The sequence below is a fragment of the Budorcas taxicolor genome, chromosome 22 (genome assembly GCF_023091745.1).
Source record: "Budorcas taxicolor isolate Tak-1 chromosome 22, Takin1.1, whole genome shotgun sequence".
Taxonomy (NCBI): domain Eukaryota; kingdom Metazoa; phylum Chordata; class Mammalia; order Artiodactyla; family Bovidae; genus Budorcas; species Budorcas taxicolor.
In genome coordinates, this window is record NC_068931.1 from 7,793,636 (window position 1) to 7,818,168 (window position 24,533).

The 24,533-nt window shown below is 44.6% G+C and overlaps 1 protein-coding gene across 1 annotated transcript in view; it reads left to right on the forward strand.

The window, feature by feature from the left end:
* Positions 1 to 1,487: 1,487 nt before the first annotated feature.
* CD226 (CD226 molecule) overlaps positions 1,488 to 24,533 on the forward strand; it is an 84,096-nt gene continuing 61,050 nt past the window's right edge. Inside the window, exons 1-2 of the mRNA XM_052660591.1 lie at positions 1,488 to 1,533; positions 1,842 to 2,177. Coding sequence (XP_052516551.1) covers positions 1,488 to 1,533; positions 1,842 to 2,177 — 382 coding nt within the window. The remainder of the gene's footprint in view (positions 1,534 to 1,841; positions 2,178 to 24,533) is intronic.

Sequence of the window (24,533 nt, forward strand, 5' to 3'; positions counted from 1 at the left end):
AGCCACCAGGAAAACCCTATCATTACATTTCTGATGTCACACTTGAAGTTCCCACATTACTGATGTGAAGGAGAAGACACATACTGGTGGACTTTGAATGGACTCATGTAGGCTCAGAGTCAGCATCAGGCAAAGGTGCCTTTAATGGTTCCTGCTCCCCATTTTCTCCATTTTTCACCCACCTTTTATTTCGACCCTTTCATCAGGGGGTCAGGTGCATTCTTCCTCATTGTCTCTTGTTACAGAGGCAATAATACATTTTCCCGCTGACATGGTAGTATGTTCCCAGCAACTTCTCAGGAAACTGATTATTGTTTTACAAGCGAAGGAGGAGAGCAATGATGCACCTACTAGGATTATGTAAGACGGGAGCATCAGGAGAAATTGGGTGAAGGGTACACAGACCCTCTCTGTACTTTTTCTGAAAATTCCTGTGCTGCTGCTGCTGCTAAGTCGCTTCAGTCGTGTCCGACTCTGTGCGACCCCACAGATGGCAGCCCCCCAGGCTCCTCCGTCCCTGGGATTCTCCAGGCAAGAACACTGGAGTGGGTTGCCATTTCCTTCTCCAATGCATGAAAGTGAAAAGTGAAAGTGAAGTTGCTCAGTCGTGTCCGACTCTTCGAGACCCCATGGACTGCAGCCCACCAGGCTCCTCTGTCCATGGGATTTTCCAGGCAAGAGTACTGGAGTGGGTTGCCATTACCTTCTCCAGAAACTTCCTGTGACTTTACAATTATTTCAAAATAAAAAGTTGTTAAAAAAAACAACAACAACAATGGTGGATTTGTATATGACCAGAGCCACGCTCTGGAGGGCCTTCCGCAGTCCCTTAATTTACCCCCAAAGCAACTGCCTGAGGTCAACAAAGAGGCAGAGGTGACGGGTTGGCCGTGACCGTGGGCCGCTCATGCTGGTGGAGTTCAGGCCCCTCCCCACACCCCAGCAGACTCTGCTCCCGCCTCTTGTTATCAGTGCAGACTCCCTGGCCCTCCTTCCAGGGGGAACACCACCACCTCTTCTCCATCCACTGCCCTGCTTTGTTTTCCTTCATACACTCACCACCTCACCACACCCTGTACTTCCTTATTTTATTTTCTGTCTCCTCCCACTAGAAGGTAAGGTGCATGATGGCAAGGATTTTTTTTTTTTTTTAATTTATTGGTCCATCCTCATCAACTAGAGCAGAGCTGGGCACTGAGCACGCACACTCAGACCACATTTGTTTGATGAATGAGTTTTTTTGTAGAAAATGAAAGCTTGAAAATAAGCCATTTCCCCGAGAGAGATGTAATTCGAATCTACCCATCCTTGCACGCGAGCAAGCCTGACTTTGAAGCTCAGACCTTTTTTCCTGTGTTCACACTTCAGATAAAGAAGACGCTGCTGATAGGATCTGAGAGAAAGGAAGCAGTGCCGGGTGGCAGGGCTCTGCAGATGACATTATAGATTGTCCTTCTAGAGACCAGCCTCCCCGACAGCTTCCAGAGATGGATCGCCTCACCCTCCTCTTGGCAATTCTTTATGTGTACACAGGTAACGATAATGTCTTCATTTAAAGAATTTACTCCTTTTTCAAGTCTTACACTGTGACATGTTCAGAATTTATGACGCTCTGGGTTGGTCTAGATAACTTCTCACTTGTTCAGAAAAACTACCAGTTGCGAATGCCAATAATCAGCGGTGGAAACCTTTTTAGGCTAAGGTAGAAACTGCCAGCCTTTACCCTGATTCCAATGTATTTATAAATATTCATAAGACTATCTTCCTAGGTCTAGAATAAGTTTCTGATATTTCTCTGGTGTTTCAGTCTAATTGAACTCACGTGATGACGTGTCTTTCAGTGCCATGTGAAGAGATTTTTTGGGACACGACTGTTAAACTTGCCAAGAATATGACCCTAGCATGTGTGTATCCATTAGCGGACACTGTAACCCAGACGGAGTGGTTCAAGATTAAGACGGAGAGAGAGTCGATGGCCATTTTCAACCCTGCATTCCATGGGATCGTAAGAGAGGCCTACATTGATAGGGTCTACTTCTCAAATCACACCATGACCTCTCACGACATGACCCTGTCCTTCCACAATGCCTCTGAGGTGGACATGGGCTTCTATTCCTGCTTCTTGCATACCTTCCCACACGGAACCTGGCAGAAGGTGATACGGGTGGTCCCGCCAGGTAAGTACGTTTTCGTTTACCTTTTCACCCACCTCCGATATTTGGTTCTATGAAGACCATGTAGAAACTGTGAAATGCCTTATCCCATTTTGGGGTCATTTCCCAGTTGCATTTCTAGATTCTATATTGTTGTTTCAAAGAAATAATACTGTGAATCAATTCCATTTTTCTTAATGTGCTATCATCTCAAATTCAAACGTCGTGGGAGAAAGCACAGGCTTTACCTTGTCTTGAAGAGAAGCTGAACCTCACTGAAGCTGCTGTGGACAGTGTTTGGGTTCTGGGGCCAGTCACCTGCTGTGTGGTGGTCCCATTTCCTTTTGCGAGACTCCAGGTGCTTCAGCTCTGTGCATTCCGTCCTTTCTGTGACAGCAAAATCTGGGTTTATTAGTAAGTCCTGGGCAGGGTTCAAGCCCTGGCTCCTGTTTTCTCTTCACCCAAGTTTCACTAGAGAGGATGCTTTATAAGTTGCAAGCTGTCATTTCAGGAAGAATCAAATGAGCTCTTTAAGTGTTTCCTGCCGTGTCTGCCAGTGACTGTGGTTTAGTGCTTAGTGAGTGAGTGAGTCCTGTGAGGAATACCCACATGGATGGGGTATTATATTTGGAAAAACTCAGTTTTAAAGCCTTTAGTTCCTCTATAACTTTGAATTAGCTGCTCAGTCTCTGAATCTCAGGTTCCTAAACAGCAGATTGAGTTAAGAGCTCCATTCTCTTTGTTGAATGGTTTAGGGATCAGATATGTAAAGAACTCGGTCCTCGATAGCCGGGGAATTATTATTATTGGTAGGTATTATTATTGCTTGTGCTTTTTACTTTATTTTTTAAAATTTAAAAAGTTTTTCTTCTGTTAGTTTTGGCTGTGCTGATCTTCATGGCCGCATGGGCTTTCTCTAGTTGTGGTGAGCAGGGGCTGCTCTCTCGTTGCGGGGCACAGGGTCCTCCTTGCGGTGGCTTTTCTTGTGGCTCGTGGACCCTGGCACGCTGGTTCAGTCATTGCGATGAACAGGCCTGGTTGTTCCGTGGCATGCAGGTTCTTCCCAGACCAGGGCTCAAACCTGTGTCCCCTGCATCAGCAGGGGGATTCTTTACCACTGGACCACCAGGGTAGGCCTGTGCTTTTGATGCAAAATGACTAACGATGACATTTTTAGATAGACTTGGGAAAGCAAAAGTTCGGGACTGTGTGTTTCCTGTCTGGTGTCTCTCAAGTTATATCCCAAACAGACTTCCAGCAGAGCACATCCTATACCACCTGATACAGTGCTCTCTTTTTAAGGAATCCGTATTATAAACTAACAACTTACAGTCATATATAGGAATATCTAATGGTCAGGAGGTGAGACAAACTTCCATGTGTTAGTTTTCCCTTTCTCTTTAGGTGTAGCTAAGCTCAAGAACAATTCTGTGCATATGAATGAGCCTTACAGAGTGTCAATCAGCAAAATCTCTCCTGAAATACTCACTTATTAAAGACCTCAGTAATCAGTCAGACTCTCATTTGCTGGTGAAAGCTGTTAAAAGCTGTTTGCACGTCTTCAGTGTCTCATCCACTCTGATGAGCCGTGCAGGTGGAGCAGGGGATGACAAGGGTCTTGGGGTGAGCTCTTGGACACACGGCCTGAACCACCTGGGCCAGAAACCGATATGCTTCCCCACCCTGCCTTGGGCGGCGAGATTTTGTAGTTTGGGTTCCAAGTCAGGTATTCTGATCTCTGTCAAAGAGCAGTCAACTGAAAACAGGTGCATCTGAAACTGACCCGACACTGTAAACCAGCTGTACTCCAATGAAATGAGAACATGAAAATACTGTGTTATGAAGCAGCAGCCAGGTAATATATTTTTCATGGGTGTATTTGAGATCTGTACAGACTATTCTGCTTCTTTCAAGGTCTTGATTCAATAAGATTTATTAGCACTGTCTTCTTTATATGAAAACAAAAAGTGCTTTGTATAAAGTTTGTATTTTTCTGTCTCTAGAACTGGCATGTCTATACCCAATTGTCTTAAAATAACCACTGTGAGTGAGAAAGGCTTTTCTTTAGAAAAAGAAAACAGAGCACTGGTTACTAGGGCGGGGAGGTGGGAAGTTGGGGAGATATATGTTGGTCAGAGTACAAAGTTGAAGTTACATAGATGGAATCAGTCTAGAGACCCAATGTACAGTGTAAAGACCATAGTTAATATCATCATCTTGAACACTGGAGGTTTGCTAAGAGAGTAGATTTTGGGTGCTCTTCTCAACAACAACAGCAAAATGTAACTGTGTGGGGAGAAGATATGTGAATTAACTTGACTTTAGCAATTATTCTACATATCATTTTGTGGTATAGGCCCTAAATATATACACTTTTTATTCGGAACGAAAACATGTAGCTTGACTTCTTCTGAAGTTTTAAGGCTACAGGGTAGCACTAAATTATTGAAAACTAAATTATGGTTGCCACCCCAAGGTAGGGTTTTTAGCATCATGTGTGAATGACTTCAGCAATATTTTCCCATGTCTCTCATCCAGATTTACTTCTCCCTGTTGCTATTTTGAAGAAAAGCGAGCTCTCTGCCATATGGGACTTTTTCAGAAACTGGTGAGATTGTCAGTCAGTCACCAGTCAGAGAAAGGCCAATTCTCCTTGTTGCCAGAATTCTGATAATGGTATTCTTAAACATATTTTGCTGTTGTTTTTGATCATTTATATTTTTAAAGGATAGATTGCATTAACCAGCCGGTGAGAGTATTTCATTCACTTTTGAGATTTGGAGGGTTTCATTTTTTCTTTTAAGCTAAGAATGATAGTGAATTTATAAAATATAGTAGCTATATTTCAAAATGAGTCTTAAATATACTTGAACTCTTCCATGCGTGCTTTATTTTTTAGAACTTATTTATTTATTTATTTTTGGCTGTGCTGGGTCTTCCTTGCCATGTGTGGGCTTTCTCTAGTTGCAGGGAACAGGGGCTCCTCTCTAGTTGTGGTGTGTGGCTTCTCATTGCAGTGGCTTCTCTTGTTGTGGAGCCCTGGTGCTGGGCCTGCAGGCTTCAGTCATTGCTCCATGGCACATGGAATCTTCCCTCATCAGGGGTCGAACCTATGTCCCCTACCTTGGCTGGGGGACTCTTAACCAGGGGACCACCAGGGAAGTCCCATGTGTGTTTTAGTACATGTCAGGGTCTATAAACATCACCTTCTTGTATAACATAGAGGGGTAGTTGATCTATTTAACAGTGAAAGATTGGACTCAGAATCCAGAGATCGTCATGTGTACAACAGATTGTAAGATCTTCAAAAAGATGAAAGAATTGAGCCATGTGCGCTCTAAATATACAGATTTTTCCTCTTTACTGAAAGTTGACAGTGTGTGAGGAGCTCAGTCAACCTTACTGAGGTCTTCTCATTTAACCGTCCCTCCTTCCCACTTGGATGTAGATGTAACTTAGGTTTGCGGGTGAGGACACCGAAGGGAAGTGAGGTCTAGTGATCTGCCCAAGTTCTCAGGCTTTGTGTCCCCTGGATCGAGTTGCAAGTAGAGGACAGGAAGTGCCGGCTCAGGGGACACGCGAGCAGGTGGGGGCTGAGGGGACACCCATCATTGCTCGTCCCTGCGGTCCTTCTCCTCCTTGAGTTTTCAGAGCAGAGTGGAAGAGCACGTTGAACATCTCATTCTGGATAAATGATATTGTTAGTGCAAAATTATGTGAAAATGTGCGTTCCTGTCAGGGCAGGCATTTCTTAATCAGTAACTGATTTAGAGCATTTAATGGCAAGAATGGCTACACTTATTTCAGTGCCTCATGGAAAAATATGCTGAGGCATCTCGAGAGGGGACAGTTCAAAGGCAGCCCTTTCATGGAAGAGTTTGTGGAGGAAGTGGGGTTGTGGAGAAAATGACTGTGTAACCCATGTGTCTCTGGCTTCACTAGTCAGGGTAAATGTAGTTACACTGATGGAAATGTCCCCCCAAATGTGTCATGCACCCCAAATACTCCACCACCTAACTCTGACCAGGTTAGCTAACTCTGACTCATGCCAGGTGTGCATGAGGTAGATACTTGTCCTCTGGTTTAATGCTCATGAAACAAGGTGGGGGGCAGAGAGTACTGTTACGTGTGTGCTCAGTTGCTCAGTCATGTCCGACTCTTGGCTATCCCACAGACTGTAGCCCGCCAGGCTCCTCTGTCCATGGGATTTTCCTGGCAAGAATACTGGAGTGGGTTGTCATTTCCTTCTCCAGGGGATCTTCCCAACCCAGAGATTGAACTCGCATCTCACGCATGGGGAGGTAGGTTCTTTACCACTGTGCCTCCTGGGAAGTCCAAATACAGCTGAGGAAACCAAAGGGTCATTAGCCAATTCAAGGTTGCCAAGTTGCAACACCAGGGTGAGACCAGGTGGTATTTTCAAAGAATGAGAGGAAGGAGAGCCAGATGCCGGCAGAGTGGGTGTGAAAAAGTAGGCTCAGGAGGAACAGGCCCTGCTGGACCTGGAGGACTTGGAAGGATCTTTTAAAAAATTATGATATGATTGCTGTACCGTATGATATCAGCTGGGCTTCCACGGTGGCTCAGATGGTAAAGAATCTGCCTGCAACCCTGGAGACCCGGGTTCAACCCCTGAGTCGGGAAGATCCCCTGGAGATGGGAATGGCAACCCACTCCAGTATTCTTGCCTGGAGAATCCCATGGACAGAGGAGCCTGCTGGGTCCATGGGTTCACAAAGAGCTGGAACACAACTGAGGGACTAACACACACACACACACACACACGATATAAATCACAGGTGTACAGTGTAGTGATTCACAGTTTTTAAAAGTTATACCTCATTTATGGTCATTAAAAAATATTGGCAATATTCCCCTGGTGGCTCAGATGATAAAGAATCTGCCTGCAATCCAGGAGACCCAGTTGATCCCTGAGTCAGGAATATCCTCTGGAGAAGGGAATGTCTACCTGCTCCAGTATTCTTGCCTGGAGAATCGCATGGACAGAGGAGCCTGGCAGGCTACAGTCCATGGGGTCATAAAGAGTCAAACATGACTGAGCAACTAATACTCCCTGTGTTGTACGATATATCCTTGTAGCTTATTTAATACATAATACATTTTTACAAGGAATTTTTTAGCATAGCCTGGGGGAGGGAAAGAGAGAAAATGGAGGGAAAAAAGGGGGGATGGTGATGGCCAGGAGAAGGGCGTGGGGAAGTCTGATTCAGGCAGACGGAGACTGGATGTTGTGACAGGAGGGCAGAGCTCCACGTCTCACCTGGGCTTCATTCGGGGCCCCTCACCGCCTGAGAGGCGGCCTTGAGGTCACAGAAGGAACTGTAACGGTGGGACCCTCTCTCTGCGCTCACAGCAGAGGTTGTCTGTGGGCCCAGGTAAGGTTTTATACAGTAGATTCTATGTTTAAAAAAAGGAGCCAAAGCCCACAGAGCAGCAGAAAGTGAGAGAAGAGCCTGGAAAGATTGGATGGCCCAATGTCGCTGTGCCTGATGGAGTTTGAACTTGATTCTGCAGTGTAGACTGTCAGAAGTCTCTGAATGTTTTCAGAGGGAGACACATAATAATACAGTTTTTTTCCTTATCACCTAGGTTAAACTCACTGCAGCCTTATAGAAGGGGAAGAGTTGAAGGGCAGGTGAACAATTATTAATAGTATTTTATGAGTTGGAACGCTTATCCACAGGTGGTAGGAGTGCAAGTTGGTGGATCTGTTGTGTTACTGGTGATGGTAATACTCAGGGCTGCTCAGAGAAACAGTCAATACCGTGTGTCATGTGACTTTGGATAGCGCAGGGCGGGCCAGCAGAGGGAGGCCCAGGAGGACCCGGTGATGCTGCAGATGCTGTCGGAAAGCAGCCTGCTGAAGGTGGGAGCGGGGCGGGCTTTTTCTTGTATTCAGAACTTCAAGTGATTGGATGAGGCCCACACACATTAGGGAGACCAATCTTCATGCTCAGCAGTCACCAATTTAAATGTTAATCTTAACCAGAACTGACTCATTGGAAAAGACCTTGATGCCGGAAAAGACTGAGGGGCAAAGCAGAAGAGGGTAACAGAGGATGGAGATGGTTGGATGGCATCACTGATTCAATGGACATAAACTTGGGCAAACTCCAGGAGATGGTGAAGCAGAGGGAGGCCTGGAGTGCTGCAGTCTGTGGGGTCACAAAGAGTTGGATACAACTTGGCAACTGAACAACAACTTAACCAAAACCATTCTCCAGATTAATACCCTAAATTAGCCATCACATTTATTTGGAAAACGATACTGCTTTAGTTAAAGAAGGCTTCCCCGGTGGCTCAGATGGTAAAGCGTCTGCCTGCAGTGGGGGAGACCTGGGTTCGATCCCTGGGTTGGGAAGATTCCCTGGAGAAGGAAATGGCAACCCATTCCAGTACTCTTGCCTGGAAAATTCCACGGACTGAGATGCTCCTCAGAGCCTGGTAGGCTACAGTCCATGGGGTCGCAAAGAGTTGAACACGACTGAGCGACTTCACTTTACTTTAGTTAAAGAACCTGATTCCTAAGACCTAATCATTCCACCCCACTGTGTATTCGGGGGATTGCCCACATGTAGGAGAAATGCCTGAGAAGGTTTATGCAGCAGGTTGCTGTGACAGCCTACAAATGAATGACTGATCATGGTGCTCCCCGACCAGGATGAATTTGGGGAACATCATGCGAAAGGAAAAAAGCAAGAGTTTCCGGAGAACACATAGGGTACAGTTCCTTTCCTTTATAGTTTAGAAACTTGCAGAACTAAGCGATATGTTACTTAGAGATGCACATGTGTGCTGAAACTGAGGAAAGCGGGTTCCGAGGCACAGCCTGGAAAGAGATGGAGTCAGGGAGAGACACGAGGGTCTTCAGAGTTCCCAGTCAGGTGTTTTTCTTATCCAGGAACTTTGTTTCCCATCTGTCTTAAAAATGTTTTATGAAATTCCTCTCATCTATTGAATTTCTAATAATTATAATAATAATAATAAACAGTGAAGAAGAATGCACTTGCAATTTTGAGAAGTTCGCAGATAATTAATTATCTAAATTAAGGGTGAAATCTTCATTCTGATTTGGGCTGGAGGTCCAGAAGAGGGAAAACGGTCCAAAGTTTTATGATCCAAGGGCTGAAAAATGATGGTTTCATTTAAAAAGATGGAAACTTAGGAGATGGCTTGTCTTGGAAGAGAGGAAGTAACTGCAAATGGTTTCAAATACATTGAGTTGAAAAGTAGCCTTTGACCAGTTAATTGGTTGGGATTATGGAAGAGAAAACAAAGAAAGTTGAGGACTGAAGACATTTGGATGATCACCCAGCACATGTGAAGACAGTGCTTAACCAATCAAGTTCTTGTGGGTGGGAGGAAGCTGAGACCATCGCATCAGAGGATGGTCACACTGAAGCTGGTGGGGAGCATTCGTGTTAAAGACTGGAGAGTGCTGGGGGTGGGGAGGGGGGAGTGGGGGACACTCGAGAGCAGGACGGGGGCTCTTGGTGTGGAAGCTGCTGTGTCCACAGCAGAGGTGCCCTGTGTTGCTGCATCATGCAGGCTCCTGACCCTGTCTTCTTCGGCACTCCAGCCCTGCCTCCTCCCATCTCAACTCGGACAGTGAGGGTGTTCCTCACTGTCTCCTTTCTGGTTTTGTTCTTTCCTGGGTGGGATGAGACTCCCTGTATGTAGTCCATGCTTGGCCTTAGATGGGTCTTATCGCTACGCCCATCAATGTCAATATTTGCTCTTGTCTTGCCAGTTGGTTTTTCTAATATTGGGGTATCTCAGGATTTAAATTTTGTTTAAAGCTGGAAATGGGCAAGTGGCCCAGATCTGGCAGGTAGACTTGGCTGGGCTGATTTGTGGGACTGACATCACCCATTCACTAATTCACTCATCACAGCTTTATTGAGAGCCTACTCTATTCAAGATAACGTCTGTGCTTGGGAAACCAGAGAGACATGATCTTAGCCCTAAACCATACACAGAGTATTAGGGGAGACAGAAGTTGTGTATTGCAAATTATAATTTAAAGCGAAGAGTAAGTGCTATTTACTTTCAACTGGGAAATTCAGGATAAATTTCCTGGAAATGGGGAATTTGAAGTTCACCCTGATGGAGGTAAATTTGAATATTTGGATAAGGAGATAGTAGCATTCAGGAGAATCACTTCAAATATTATCTAAAAAGTAGACAACTTTGGCTCTGCTTTAACCCACTTTGCAAGACAACACCTAGGCATGGGCTTCCCTGGTGGCTCAGATGGTAAAGGCCTGCAATGCGGAGACCCGGGTTCGATCCCTGGGTCGGGAAGATGCAGTTTATTCTGGTTTACGATTCATGGCTTGGTTTATTTCAGCATGTTGACTTAATGCTTCAAGAGGCATAGGAATCCAGATGTATTCGGAAATTATATTTTACAGTCTATCTCAAGATATTGTCATACTCTCATTTCAGCTGGTGTGTTATCTATCCCAAATTCAGAAGAAAGGAAGAAAACAGAGAAACTGACACTACCTTATATATTAGTGACAAGAGATGGAGGAGGAGACTTAGTCTAAAAGGCTTCTTTGTCTATCAGTGGCAATTCCAGACCGGACTAAGAGGCCATGGGAAAGGGTCTTTCTTACTCTCCCGTTACAAGTGTCACCAGGGCACACCAGCAAGTCTCATCCCTGCTGGATTATTTCAGTTTTGCCCATCAGATGCATCGCTCTTGCTTTGAAGTTGGGTTTTTTTGTTTAAGTGAGGTAGAAAAATAAGAAATTCTTTCATATTTACTATTGAAAGGATTAACAAATTACTACTAATAGATAATAATAAATGATATTAATAAATACCAAACTCTCTTAAGGTCCATTCTTACAAGCTCAGAAGTAAGTCATGAATGTTTCCCCATCTATACAGCTGTGTGTTGTACACATATATGAGAAGAAAAATGGGTTCTCTAAAATGTTACATTTCAGTAGTTTTTCATTTAAGGAAGGGAAAAAGATATTAAATAGTGTCAGTAAGAAATAGCCAGCTGAGGAAAGCAGAAATATTTTAAAGGCTGAGAAATCTCACTCCTTAATGAAATAAAATAGCAGATAGGGAGACAGACGATAAAGAGCATCTTAAGAAGTGTGAAGAGCAAGTTCACGGTCACTGCACTTTTCAAGGGTGAAATTAATGGGAGCCTGAAAAGTGGAACGGTCGCCAGTATGCAGGCTATGCTTGCTTCTGTTGACTCTCTTTCTGGTTGCTAAACCCAGAGGAGATGCTTGAGATTCACCATGAGATTCAACTCTTGGCCTTTGGGGTAGAGCTCTGTAATCAAAAATCAAAAAGGGAGACATAAAAAATGACTCTGAAACAAGGCTATATGGATTTGTATACAAAATTAAACTCAACAGTTGAGTGGCTGGTGGAGTTCAATTTTGTTGTTCCCCAGTTGCTCAGCTGTGTCCGACTCTGTGCAACCCCATGGACGGCAGCACGCCAGGCCTCCCTGTCCTTCACCGTCTCCCAGAGTTTGCTCACACTCATGTCTGTTGAGAGGCATCCCGTCCTCTGCCTCAGTTTTAATGAGAGTAGTTTTTTTCTGTTCATCCATCCCAGGGCACAGACCTCTCTCCAGGGTGTTGCCTGCGAGCCTTGTGGGGTTACTTGGTCCCTCCCACTCCGCTAGGTGTCTGCATCCCGGGAGAGAATGGTCACTGCAGGCTTGTGGGAAGATGCACCCAGGCCATCCAGAGCAGGGGAGGCCACTGGCTGCGCTGCTTGCCTGCAGGCTTTTTTGTTGACTTCACAAGCCCTCTCCTTCCTTGAGCAGCTGCTCTCCTTTCCCGGGGTGGGGTGGCTTTGGCCTGATTTTGGAAGATGCGCTCCAGCTTGCCCGCGGCCCTCGGAAATCGCCTTAGTGCCTACAGACACACAGCTCTCGGGTTTTCCTCCTCCAGCTCATACCTCTTCTGTCGCTCGTGACCACAGCCCTTCTCTCCTCAGCACTCAGATGTCTGCCAACCGCAGCCTCTGGAACACACTTCCTCTGCTGAGTGGGTGCTGCTGGCGTGCGGGTGTGAGTGCAGGGTGGGGACTGTGGCTTCAAGTGTGAGTAAGAGCCACCCCCTCCACTACCCCTGGGTTAACTGGAACCTCCTCAACCCACACACGCTGAGACCCTCCCCTGCACCATCTCAGCTTTAGAGTCTTAAAAAAAAAAAATTCCTCCCATCAAAGCGTGAGAAGGTGTGTTCACTGCACCTTTGCTCAGAAGCTTCTCATAGGATTAGAGGTGGTGTCAGGGACCTTCAAAGAAACCTTATGGGGACAGGCATCCTGACAGTACTGACTGAGTATAAAATGATACTTTTGCATTTTATTAGATAAAAATGCTAGATTTCAGATGTTTCAAAGCAGAGAAATGAAAATAAATAACTGAAGCAACGGGAAAGGTCAAGCTCTCAGGGCCAGAGGCCTGGGACTCTGCAACCCACTGTCTCTTTGAGCTGATGCTGGGGCAGGGAGCTGGTTTAGTGTAGACAAAAGTCACTTGGTCTCTAAGCTCTGCCTTTGGTTTTTGTTTTCATTTAGTTTTTGTAGGGAGGGGAGGTCACAAGCAGGATGGTTCTTCTGTTCCTTCAGGCACATTTCTGGAGACAGTTAAGATTTTGAAACCGTTAAGAATTTTAAAGTTTATCAAGTCCATCCTTCAGGGATCAATGCGAAATTATTCCCCCAGGCACCATCTCTTCTCCTTACTCCACAATAGTTTTAATTAAATAACGTAGCTGATGGGGCTTCTGCTACTTCCCTGGAGAGATTATTCACTACCCAATAAATCTCAATGTGAGAAAATTTTCCCTGACTTTAGCTATTTAACCCACTTACATTAAAAAAAAAGTCTTCATAATCTGCCTAGAGAGAAAGACCCATGTTCCATAGAAGATTGATAGAGAAAGCTTGCTAAGGACGAAGATATTAGATGCAGAATTCACATTTAATGACTCTGTAAATAGCCACATGCATCATACCTGCTGGGCTTGGTGGGGCCGGTGAGGATGGTGTCTGAGCATGAATTCTGTGGGCATCTCTGTGCGCCGTTTAACTACTGGAATACTTAAGGAACTTAACAGTCTCATTTCGGCAGATTACCTCTTAAGACCATATTTGTCCCATTTCTCGCCAGGCTACGTGAAATCCTGTATGCTATTAATACCAACACTGGCATTTCCAGAATAGTGTACCGAAGGGGCATGCCTGTGTATAAAATTTCCTTCTTGACACAGAAAGACCCCAAGACTTCAGAAAATTTTAGATCATCTACCTAATCCATTCCACTAATGGAGAGAGTACATTTATTTCTTTTTACAAACTGGATGCTACTGTTGAAAGTGGATGCACCTACCATTTTACATCTGAGAAGCAGCCAGGGATTCCATACTTGTCTCTGAGGCAAAGCTCAGTGACGTTAGCATATGTCCCCAAATGAGATTATTTTGTATCCCATTAGCTTGTGACACCACAATTCTCAAGTTATGTCCCTGCTATCTTTTAAGAAACATAGTTGCTCATTTAAATAAGTAAATAGCATATTTATTTACCATAGGACTTGCATCTTCTTCCTCCCATTTTCCTGAAATCCTACAAATGTTTCCAGAAAGAATGAATATTTAATAAGATGGAAGCATTTCTAATCACGGGTATTGTGTTTCTTTAAGCTGACACAATGTTTGAATTTTTATTCTTAACACAGTCCTGATTATTATGTTTTCAGTGAAAGTAGTGCAACTGAACCAGAGGGCTAGTTATTATACCTTATTGTTCAAATGACACTTTGAGATGTTCTTCTTTTATTGGGTGAATGTTGATAACAGTAATTTAAAGCCTTTTAAGACCTCTCTGAAGATATTGAATAGACATTTACAGTTTGCTGTGAGGAGAAGGAGAATTGAGTAAGAAGGTCATTATTTTCGAGAAGTTTATAATCTCAGATGGGAAGTAGGTCCTATGCGTTATGTAAACACCTGGACCAAGTGACCGTGATGTCCGGTGGTAGTTGATGAGTAGCGGAGAATAACATGTGGGGACTAGCTTACAGCTTGGGAGACCTTGAAAGCTGTCTGCACCAACAGGGAATCTAGGTATGATTCCAGAGGAAAATGCATCATGGGAAAAATCCCATAAAAGGGAAACACTCTTTGCATTTGGGGCAAATGAAAAATACATTCAATCACAGGAGTGGAGGAAGGGCAGTAGTGGAAGGTGTAGCTTTGAACTTCTTCGGTGTTTAATAAAGTTTCCAAACCATGGAAGTGGCACGTCAGTCATGATTGCAGCCATTATTTGGGACCATTACTGTGGCAGGTGCGTGTGGGATCACTTAGAGGCAGGACAAGGAGAAGACTTGGGAGACTAGGAAGCAAGGGCAGGGAGTGTGCATGGCCCACCAGTGCAGTCTTCACGGGGTCTCTGTTTACCTCCCTAAATCACAACCAGATAAAGCTCTCCCCTCCTCAGGTGCCTGCTTCCCGCCCCTTTCCAGCTTTCCTTCAGTACATAGTTATGGAATGTTGGCTGTGTGAGGTTTGAGGGTACACAGAAATGTCCCAGTCTCTGATCTCCAGCTTAGGGATCATTTTTAATGGCATTCAATATACAGAAGAGGTGCTGGTAGTAACAGGGTGGTGGGGATAGTAGTGTGTGTGTGTGTGTGTGTGTGTGTGTGTGTGTTGGAAGAATGGTTGTTGGCAGGGGAGGGGGTCATTCAGGAAGCCTCAGAGAGCAAAAGATGCTTGAGCTTACTCATAGAGGGAAGTTAGAAACCTCTTAGGTTGGAGGATGATTGAGCTGTTTGCAGGACAGCCCTCCTGCTAGAGGGAGCTCATGCTAATAGTTGTTGCTGTTCAGTTGCTTAGTCGTGTCCAACTATTTGCCACCCCATGGACTGCAGCATGCAGGCTTCCCTGTCTTTCACTATCTCCCACAGCTTGCTCAAACTCATGTCCATCGAGTCAGTGATACCATACAGCCATCTCATCCTCTGTCGAACCCTTCTCCTGCCCTCAATCCTTCCCAGCATCAGGGTCTTTCCCAACGAGTCTGTTCTTCGCATCAGATGGGCAAAGCACTGGAGCTTCAGCTTCAGCATCAGTCCTTCCAGTGAATATTCAGGGTTGATTTCCTTTAGGATGGACTGGTTGGATCTCCTTGCAGTTCAAGAGACTCTCAAGGGTCTTCTCCAACACCACAGTTCAAAAGCATCAATTCATGCTAAGAGTACAAAAAGCAAATTGAGACTGTATGATTGGGTGCCAGGCGGCTGAGTTACGCCAGAGTGTAAATTAGTTTAAATGGCTAGTGATACCCAGGGGCAAGCCTGGAGGGGCAGAGAGCAGCACAGAAGAAATTTATTTTGTTTTCTGCAGGGGTTCCAGGTTTTGATTTGGAGGGAGTGGGGGCAGTTTTCAGAATACTCGACTTGGAGCTGTGTGTGCAAGGCCTCATTCGGGCTTAGACTGCAGCTTTTTTGCTGTGGGGCAGGAGCGAGGGTTCACTCTGGTTCCATCTTTGTGTCACAACCATACTCCATTCTAAGGGGTTCTACTTTATTTTCTTTTAGGCAATGAGGAGCCATTAAGAATTTTGATTAGTTGAATGGTTTGCAACTTAGAGAAATCAGACAAGAGTCTACAGGGGGTTAGAGGTGAGGGGGAAGGATGGAGGCAGTGGTGGGGTGAGTCGCATTCCCCCCAAATTTGTATATTGAGGCCCTGATCCCCTGTACCTCAGAAGGCGACTGTATATGGAAATCATCTGTAAAGAGAGAACCGAGCTCAGATAACATCACTGGAGTGGGCCTTAATCCAGTATGACTGCTCTCCTGAAAGAAGAGGACATTGGGATACAGACACACGCAAAGCCACGGCCACGTGAAAACCCAGGGAGGGCGGCCTCAGGAGGAGGACGGCCGACTTCCTGCCTCCAGCCTTGTGAGAGCACAGAGCTCTGTGGTTTAAGCCACCCAGTCCATGGCAGACTCATGCAGCAGCTAGAGAAACAGGTCAGACCACTGAGGCCGCTGAAGTGGGGCTGAAGCAGAGGGGCCATTTTCAAGAGAGAGTCTCCTTTTCTTTTTGGTTCTTTAACATTTATTTTTTTTATTTTACTGGAGGATAATCGCTTTACCATGCTGTTAGTTTCTGCTGTCCTACAGCGTGGGTCAGCTGCGTGTATACATACGTCCCCTCCTCCGCGGGCCTCTCTCCCTCCCCAGCCCAGCCCACCCTCTGGGTCATCACAGAGCACCAGGTGGAGCTCCCTGTGTTTATAGCAGGTTCCCACGAGCTATTTTACACCGGTAGGATATTGAATCTCTTTCTAGTGTGCTTCTCATTATTTTGAGTTCTTCCCTTCCCAGAGTCAAAACTTATATTCTTTAAAAAAACAAAGAAACATTGCCGCTGCCAGCCCTTTGGCTTAGACATTGCTGGAGCACTGCCCCCCCCCCCCCCCCACCTCCCACCATGCACTTTGTGAGGACTTTGTTCACCTGCCACTCCTGGCTCTCATTGTCTCTCTATCCTAAGCTGTGTTTCCCAACACACACCTTCCTATCGCTCCCAGAATAGAGACACACAGTGGCTTCATAATCTGTGTCTGACATTCTCATATCAAAAGGCTCTATTTCTAATATCAGTCCCCCCTTCCTGCCCCCATCGCTGATTCTTCCTCTTACTGCTTTATTTCCTTAAGTACTTGGCTGTTTCTGACTGTGTGCTGCTCATCATTCTTCATAAAGCGTTGCCGGTTCTTCTCTGAATGCAGGGACCTTCATTCATAGAGGCGTTATCCTGGATTGCTTTAGTCTTTATAGAGCACCCATGTAATGGGAATTTTGACAGAAAATTCACATGAGAACTGGCTTGTGCTTTATAGCTCCTCAAGGATTTTCTTTGTTTCCATGGTCTCCTAGGCGTGTGGATGAGGCCAGGTTTAGTTCTGGTTCATCCTCACCACGAGGGTGTGCCCCCTCAGGCCTCTCAACAGGGGGTCTTCCCGATTCCCCTGCGGGGAGACCCTGGGCTGTGACATCCGTGTCCCTTGCGTTGTGTGAGGCTGAGTCAGAGCCCCAGTCTGCTGAGTACCGCCAGTGTGCTTCTCCCACATTCTGACCTCCCCAATTTCTTACATGCTCCTAGATTGCTCCTGGTGACTCCCATGCTGTCAGAAATTTGGTGCTTTTAAGATAGTTTAAATCATGCAGCACACCTATTTAGGTTTTAGTAGGAGGCTGAGTGCTAACAATGGAGCTTGGTATTTTACTAGAAATATCTTCATCTCTAAAAGAAATCAGTCCTGAATATTCATTGGAAAGACTGGTGCTGAAGCTGAAGCTCCAATACTTTGGCAACCTGATGTAAAGAACTGACGTATTAGAAAAGACCCTGATGCTGGGAAAGCTTGAAGGCAGGAGGAGAAGGGGGTGACAGAGGACGAGATGGTACATGAGTTTGAACAAGCTCCGGGAGTTGGTGATGGACAGGGAGGCCTGGTGTGCTGCAGTCCACGGGGTCACAAAGAGTCGGACACAACTGAGCAACTGAACTGAATTGAACTGACATTTCTAAAAATAAACTCACCCCCCAATCTGTTCTGCTCCCAGTCTCTGTCACTGGAGTCACCATCTCTGGTTCTTTTCTTTTTACCTTATTTTCTCTCATTCTTCTTATTTAAGAGGCTAGACTTTCAAAAGAAGTATCTCATCCTTGTATCTCTATCCATATTACGCTATTATTTCTCACCTCTATGTATTTTTTAAAAAGTTTATCTAGATGTGTTTACGTGAAGGTCTGACCTGAGTAACATAACCCGTCATCTTCCCAGAATGACAGCATCGTTGCCCCTGATTTTGGCTTCTGGACCTGCCAGGACTGTTTCCAGTTATCTGTGCTCTACGTGCAGATAAGGGGTATGTGACCTCCTTCATTGTTGATCACCCCCAGATGAGGCAGGCAGTCTGCTTAGCCTCCCTGTTTCTGGGAATGAGCTCAGATAGTGACTGTGAAGCAGGAGAGCTGTGGAGTGAATGTTGGGTGTGAAGAAGGAGGAGGGCACTGGAGTGGTTCCCGGTTTTAACCTGAGATCCTGGGCAGATAATGCTGCCATTTCCTGAACTGGGGTGTATGGGGTGAAGGGACGGTCTAGGGTGGGGCTGAGTGGTTTAATTCTGGACATCCCAGGGAAGCTCTCTTTTGTAGGCAGGAAGATTTTGAATCAGAGCCCAAGAGAGAAGTTGGGTTGGAGATGCAAGCGCAGTGAAGCCCTGAGTGTGCAGAGCTTTGTCTGGTGATTCTTTTACATCAGTAACTGTGGTTTATTAAGTGTTTATTACACGGCAGCCCTGGGCAGGGTTAAAGGCTTTACATGGATTCTTTCATTTAATCCTTGAAATACCCCATGAAGTAGATAGTCTTAATATAGAATTTTGAAAATGCATTAAAGCGGAAAGTGAAGGACAAACCATGAGAGTGTAGGGAGAAAAAGAACTTAGCACATAAGGGTGACTTGGTAAAAGAGTGTTTGGTGGACAGGAAAAAAGTATTTATTCTAGAGACAATTATGTGAAACAGAATGCCCTCTTCTGAATAACTTCCTGAAGTGTGAAGTTCTTTCCTGGGTGGAAGTAAAGATTTGATTTTCCCAGGTGGCACAGTGATAAAGAATCCGCCTGCCAGTGCAGGAGATGCTGGTTTGATCCTTGGGATGGGAAGATCCCCTGGAAGAGGAAATGGAAAGCCCCTCCTGTATTCTTGCCTGAGAAATCCCATGGGCAGAGGAGCCTGCTGGGCTACAGTCCATTGGGTCGCAAAGAGTCAGACACCATGACTGAGCAACTAACTTTCACTTTACTTTCTTCATATATAAAAGAGAGTTTGGAGTACCTTGAGGTGTAGTTTTTTCCCTAAATAATTTAGTTATTTATATTAACTTCATTCTAAAAGATAGGGTAGATTTTTTCTTTTTTACCCCCAAAGTTTTCTTTCCATTGGGCATTTATTAAAATGTATCTAACCACTTTTGTGCATAAGTCACAGCTTGCTAAGTTACTTTGGTAATTCACCCCACTGGTTTGTTATTCACACACAGAAAGATTTAGTGTCATCCACAAGGATGACATTTTGTTATGATATCTGTTAGCACATTATTTGTGAATATATTGTGAGTTTAGTACACCAAGTTCCTAGATGCATTATTCATAATACCCAAAAGATGGAAGCAATGCGGGTCTCCAAGGAGGGATGAACGGGTAAGCAAATGTGGTAAAGACATGCAGTAAATGCTATTTAGCCTTTAAAAAGAAAGGAAGTTCTTACACATGAAATTATCTGGATGAACCTTGAGGATATAATTCTAAGTGAAATAAGCCAGTCACAAGACGGCAAATCCTGCACAATCCCTTTTTATGAGTTATCTAGAGTCGTCAAATTCACAGAAACAGAAAGGAGCAGTGTGGGGGCTGGGGGAAGAGGGCTTGTTTAGTGGGTGCAGTACAGAGTTTCAGTTTTGGAGGATGAAACGTTTTGTGGACTGGTTACACGATGGTGCGGATATACTAACATTATGGAACTGCACACTTAAGGTGGTGAAATGGTCACTTGGATGTTACATAAATTTTATGACAATTAAATGTAAATATAGAAATAGCATATATTAAATACACAGTGAGTTTAGTTACAGGATTAACTCATGGGCAGTTTCACTGTTAACAGTTTTCTGTAGAGAAATTCTCGCTCTGGTTTGTGTGGCTTTTTGTCTTCGTGACGGTGAGAATGAAAATGGATCTGTTGGCAGAGGACTCTGGGTTCCGTGTCTGCCCTTCTTCCTAGTACTCCTGTGATATTGGGAAAATCTCTTTTTGTTTACTGATCTTCCGTTTGCTCACCTATAGAACGGGAATAATAATGGGTACCTAAGGGGCAGGCTTGAGGATTAATGAGATCAAGTGTGCGAGGCCCTGTGAAGTCACAGCAGATGCTGGGTACATGGTGGCCACATTGAATTCCCTTTCCATGCCCCCTAAAATGTTTATCTTCTTGTTCTGTGTCAAGAGCATTTCCACAGTGCTAGAGCTCTAATTTATATTCACTCAAAACTTTGGTACAGTTCCATGTATTTTGGCATCTAGTATTATCACTAACAGAGAAGGCAATGGCACCCCACTCCGGTACTCTTGCCTGGAAAATCCCATGGATGGAGGAGCTGGTAGGCTGCAGTCCATGGGGTCACCAAGAGTCGGACACGACTGAGTGACTTCCCTTTCACTTTTCACTTTCATGCATTGGCGAAGGAAATAGCAACCCACTCCAGTGTTCTTGCCTGGAGAATCCCAGGGACAGGGGAGCCTGGTGGGCTGCCATCTATGGGGTTGCACAGAGTCGGACATGACAGAAGCGACTTAGCAGCAGCAGCAGCAGCATTGCCACTAAAAGTCTAGAAACTCTGTTACCTTAGTGATTTTTAAAAATAAAATTTGAATGAGGCTTGAAACTTCTAATTCAATATTGAGGATATAAAGAAATATTATGTTGTACCCCCCCCAATTAACATGTGATACAATAATATTAACTAAAGTATAGATTTTCAAATTTCAAAAACAAAATTTTAAAAGTAGATCATATACCTTGATCCCAATGGAAAGGCACTGTATGAAAATATACCTGTAAAAAGCATAACAACTCCCTATTTTATAGGTTTATTGAGAGAAGTAAACCAGATAACATAAATACAATGTGTAGGATTCAGTCAGTATTACAGCAGTACCGTGTAAGGTTCAATCAGTATTACCTATCATCACTAGTACCTGTTATATATGCAAAGAATAAAGGTTTAGCACTAATGTTAGAACTGATGCTGTTCATTAAGTAAAGCACCTGATATATAATAAGTACTCAATAACTAATGGCTGAGTAAATGAATTACTGAGTCTAAAAAAAGAGAATGTTTCCACAGTTGCAGAGTAGGCAGTTATCAGTTGCCAGGCAGCCCATCAGGAACTTGAGAGAATGTGATGAGTGAGAAGAAATAGCTCCTGCCCTCATCCCCTTTATATGTTCGTAGGGGAGAAAAACAGGTGGTCTTAGATGGTAGTATGATAGATGCTTTGATGCAGAGAAATGCCAAAGAGGGCTGTCAGGGCCTTTAAGACTACCCTAGTTTTTCCCATTGTTCAAGCTGCCGGCAGGGCCATCTGATAATGAAAGGGGGGTAGGAGTTGGCCAAAGAGGGAGCCTAGTAGGCATGTCCTCTGTGGCAGGAGCAGCATGCATAGAGGTCCAGAGAACAAAAACATGTGAGGTGGTAGAGATGGGAGCCCATGGTCCTGGAGGGTGAAATAGGAGGTGGGAGTGAGGACAGGTCAATGGGAGAGGCAGGCAGGGACCAAACACAATGCGCCAAACATGATGCGCCAAACATGACGCGCCGCGATGCGGTTCTGTGTGCGGGGCAGTTCAGTGTGCCGGGGGGAGGCCAGGGAGAGCGACTGAAGCGGGGCGGGGGGGGGGGGGGGGGGGAGTGGACTGGGCCTGGTGGGGAGGGCTTTGCATGGGAGAGAGACTGCAGAGAGCACGGGCTGGAGGCTATTGTGGTAACACAGAGGGAGCAAACAGGGTGATGGGCGTGGAGAGCAGGGGAGATGGGTGACAAATGTTTAGAAGGTAGAACTGATGGGATCCGAAGCCTGATTGCATGGGTAGGGAAATTCAGAATGGCCCTGGATTTCTGAAAGCCGGGAGAGTGGGAAGGAGTCAGTTTGGAAAGGGGAATGTGTCTCTGCAGTATCTGTGACTAGAAAGTGGAGAAGGAAGTTCCGGAGACCTAAATCGGTGCATCCATCAGTGCTCTGCTGAGTAACTGTCTACTTAGGAAATTCTAGGAGGCGAGTTGGACTTTGTTTCGTTTTGGAGAACAACGCTGCAGTGTCCTTTCTAGTTGCCATAGCATAGCTGGCTTGTGCAGGTGGCGCTAGTGGTAAAGAACCCACATGCCAGTGCAGGAGAGGTCAGAGATGGGGGTTTGATCCCTGGATTGGGAAGAGCCCCTGGAGGAGGGCGTGGCAACTCACACCAATATTCTTGCCTGGAGAATCCCATGGACAGAGGAGCCTGGCGGGTTATGAACCACAGGGTTGCAGAGTCGGACATGACTGAAGCAACTTAGCATGCATGCATGCACTAAGTACTGTTCCAATAGGTTCTCCCCGTTTTCTGGACAGGAGGGAGCCTCAGTGAAGCCAATTTCATGACCTGTCTAGACTTCCCCTGTTAGATGGTACCCGCTGGAAAGATACTTGTTCTGAAACATGACACCCATTACGAAATATCATGCACATTTCGTACAAGTTGGGTCTAGCATCTGCAGAGAAACTTTGAGTGGAGGAGAAACTATTCCTGGAGAGGTCATTTCTCTGTTCAGTTCCTGAGTTAGGTCAAGCGCTCATCATTTCTTTAAAGTAACCTGTTATCTCCCTGTTCTAATGGGGAAATCTGGAAATTCCCTAATGTAATAGCATGCCCCAGAAAGATGGAATCAGATCGTTCCTTAAGTGTCCTCATTCTCATTCTTTTTGTTCTCTCGAAAACTTGTTTTGTGTGCTCGTTTCAAATGCCATCAAGTTTCTGTCACTCACTTTCTCTCTTTGATGTATTGTAAAACTTTTTGGTGTTTATTCTGTAGTCTTTTGCACAGTGTTTTTCAGATACTGTTTTGGCCTCGTTACTCATTTGTACCTCTGGGTTTCATCACTCTCAGTTGAAGGGTACGTCTTTGGGTGAGAGCTTCATCCGTCCGTGGCACTTTCCCTTTGCCAGCCTAGCTGTGAGGGGTTTGGTTTCAAACACCCAGCCCTTTAGATCTGCAGCACTTACTTCCCCCGGGCTTTCAAAAGAGTGTTTTTCAGTAGTCTTGGGGTTTCTTTTGGGATTTTTACCCTTTCAACTATATCTTTTATTTTTTTAACCAGGAAATGTGCATTTTGTTATCATTTCTACTTATGCAGAATTTCCAGTTTTCTTTTTTTTTAAAATTTGCTTTCTAGTTAGAATTGCCTTTAGTCATTTGGATTCTGATAGGTGCTTCAAAGTGCATAGCATGTATTTATTCCCTTTCACAATGTGATATAAATTTCAAGATATTTTTATTTTCTGTAGACACATGGACCAGTTATATGTACGACCCAAATTTAGAGCATAGATAGCTTTTTCAGAGGGGGAATTCACGATGGAGTGTAGACACATCTAAGGAGTCTACCAGTTTAACTTTTCATTAAAGTTAACTTTCATTAAAGTTTAACTTTCACCAGTTTCCTCTTCCATTTTGCACATCTTCCTCTAAGTTTTATAATATTGGCTAGAAGGTCCAAAGAACAACCCAAGCCCAAGAAGATAGACCTTAAAGCTATTTATGTATAATTTTGTTAGTGAAACATTGTTTATGCCACCTGCCTATATAAACTTACTTCCTTTTGTGTTTTCTTTAACATTCAGCATTATATGTTGATTCCCTTTTACCATTTTGAGTTTCTCAATTAATACTTTCATTTTAAAATAACTTAAAGAATAAAAAAATAAAAAGAATATTTTTTTCACATAATCATCTCTCCAGTGAACAAAATAAAATGATGATGCTACTAACTTTCAAAAAAAGAGAAAGAAAACCAAGAAGTTAGTGCCCACTTTGTAATTTGATGTTTCTGTAACACTTGCCTATTCAGGTGATTTCTGTGTATGCTGTTCTTTTATAAATGATGCTGTATCTGTCTCTCAGAAACATTTTCTTTTGTCCGAAGGCAAAATATTCCATTGATTTTTTATTGAGTAACCTCTTTCCACCCCAAATCAGACATGTTGCTTCGATGAAGCTTGTCAGTTTCTCATAAGTTTTCCATTAATCCACTGAATTTCCTTAGGCTCCAGGATAGGTGGAGATAAAGTATGGATTTTTGTTAGTCAGTTCCCGGACTGGGGTGGGGTCGATGGAGACTTCACTCGGGGACAGCACATTTTAAGAAAGGTGGAGATAAAGATGGATTTCTATCGGTCAGTTCCCTCCAGTCTTGACATCCTGCAACCTGACTCCTCCTCTCCAACATTAGGCCATATTTTGCTATTTCGTTACCATATTTCTGCTTTAAATATACTCTCAATGCCTCTCAGTCTCCCATCTCCCACCTTGGATCTATTTGGAGCTGGAGCCGTAGAGGGCTCCTGCCTTTCCTTTTCAGCACTGCTTGTCCCCAGTTTCTCCTGGGTCTGAGTGTTTTGGCTTGATGGGATTCGGGCAGACAGGAGGGTGAGGTACGGTTGGCCAGGGCAGAGAGGCGGAGCG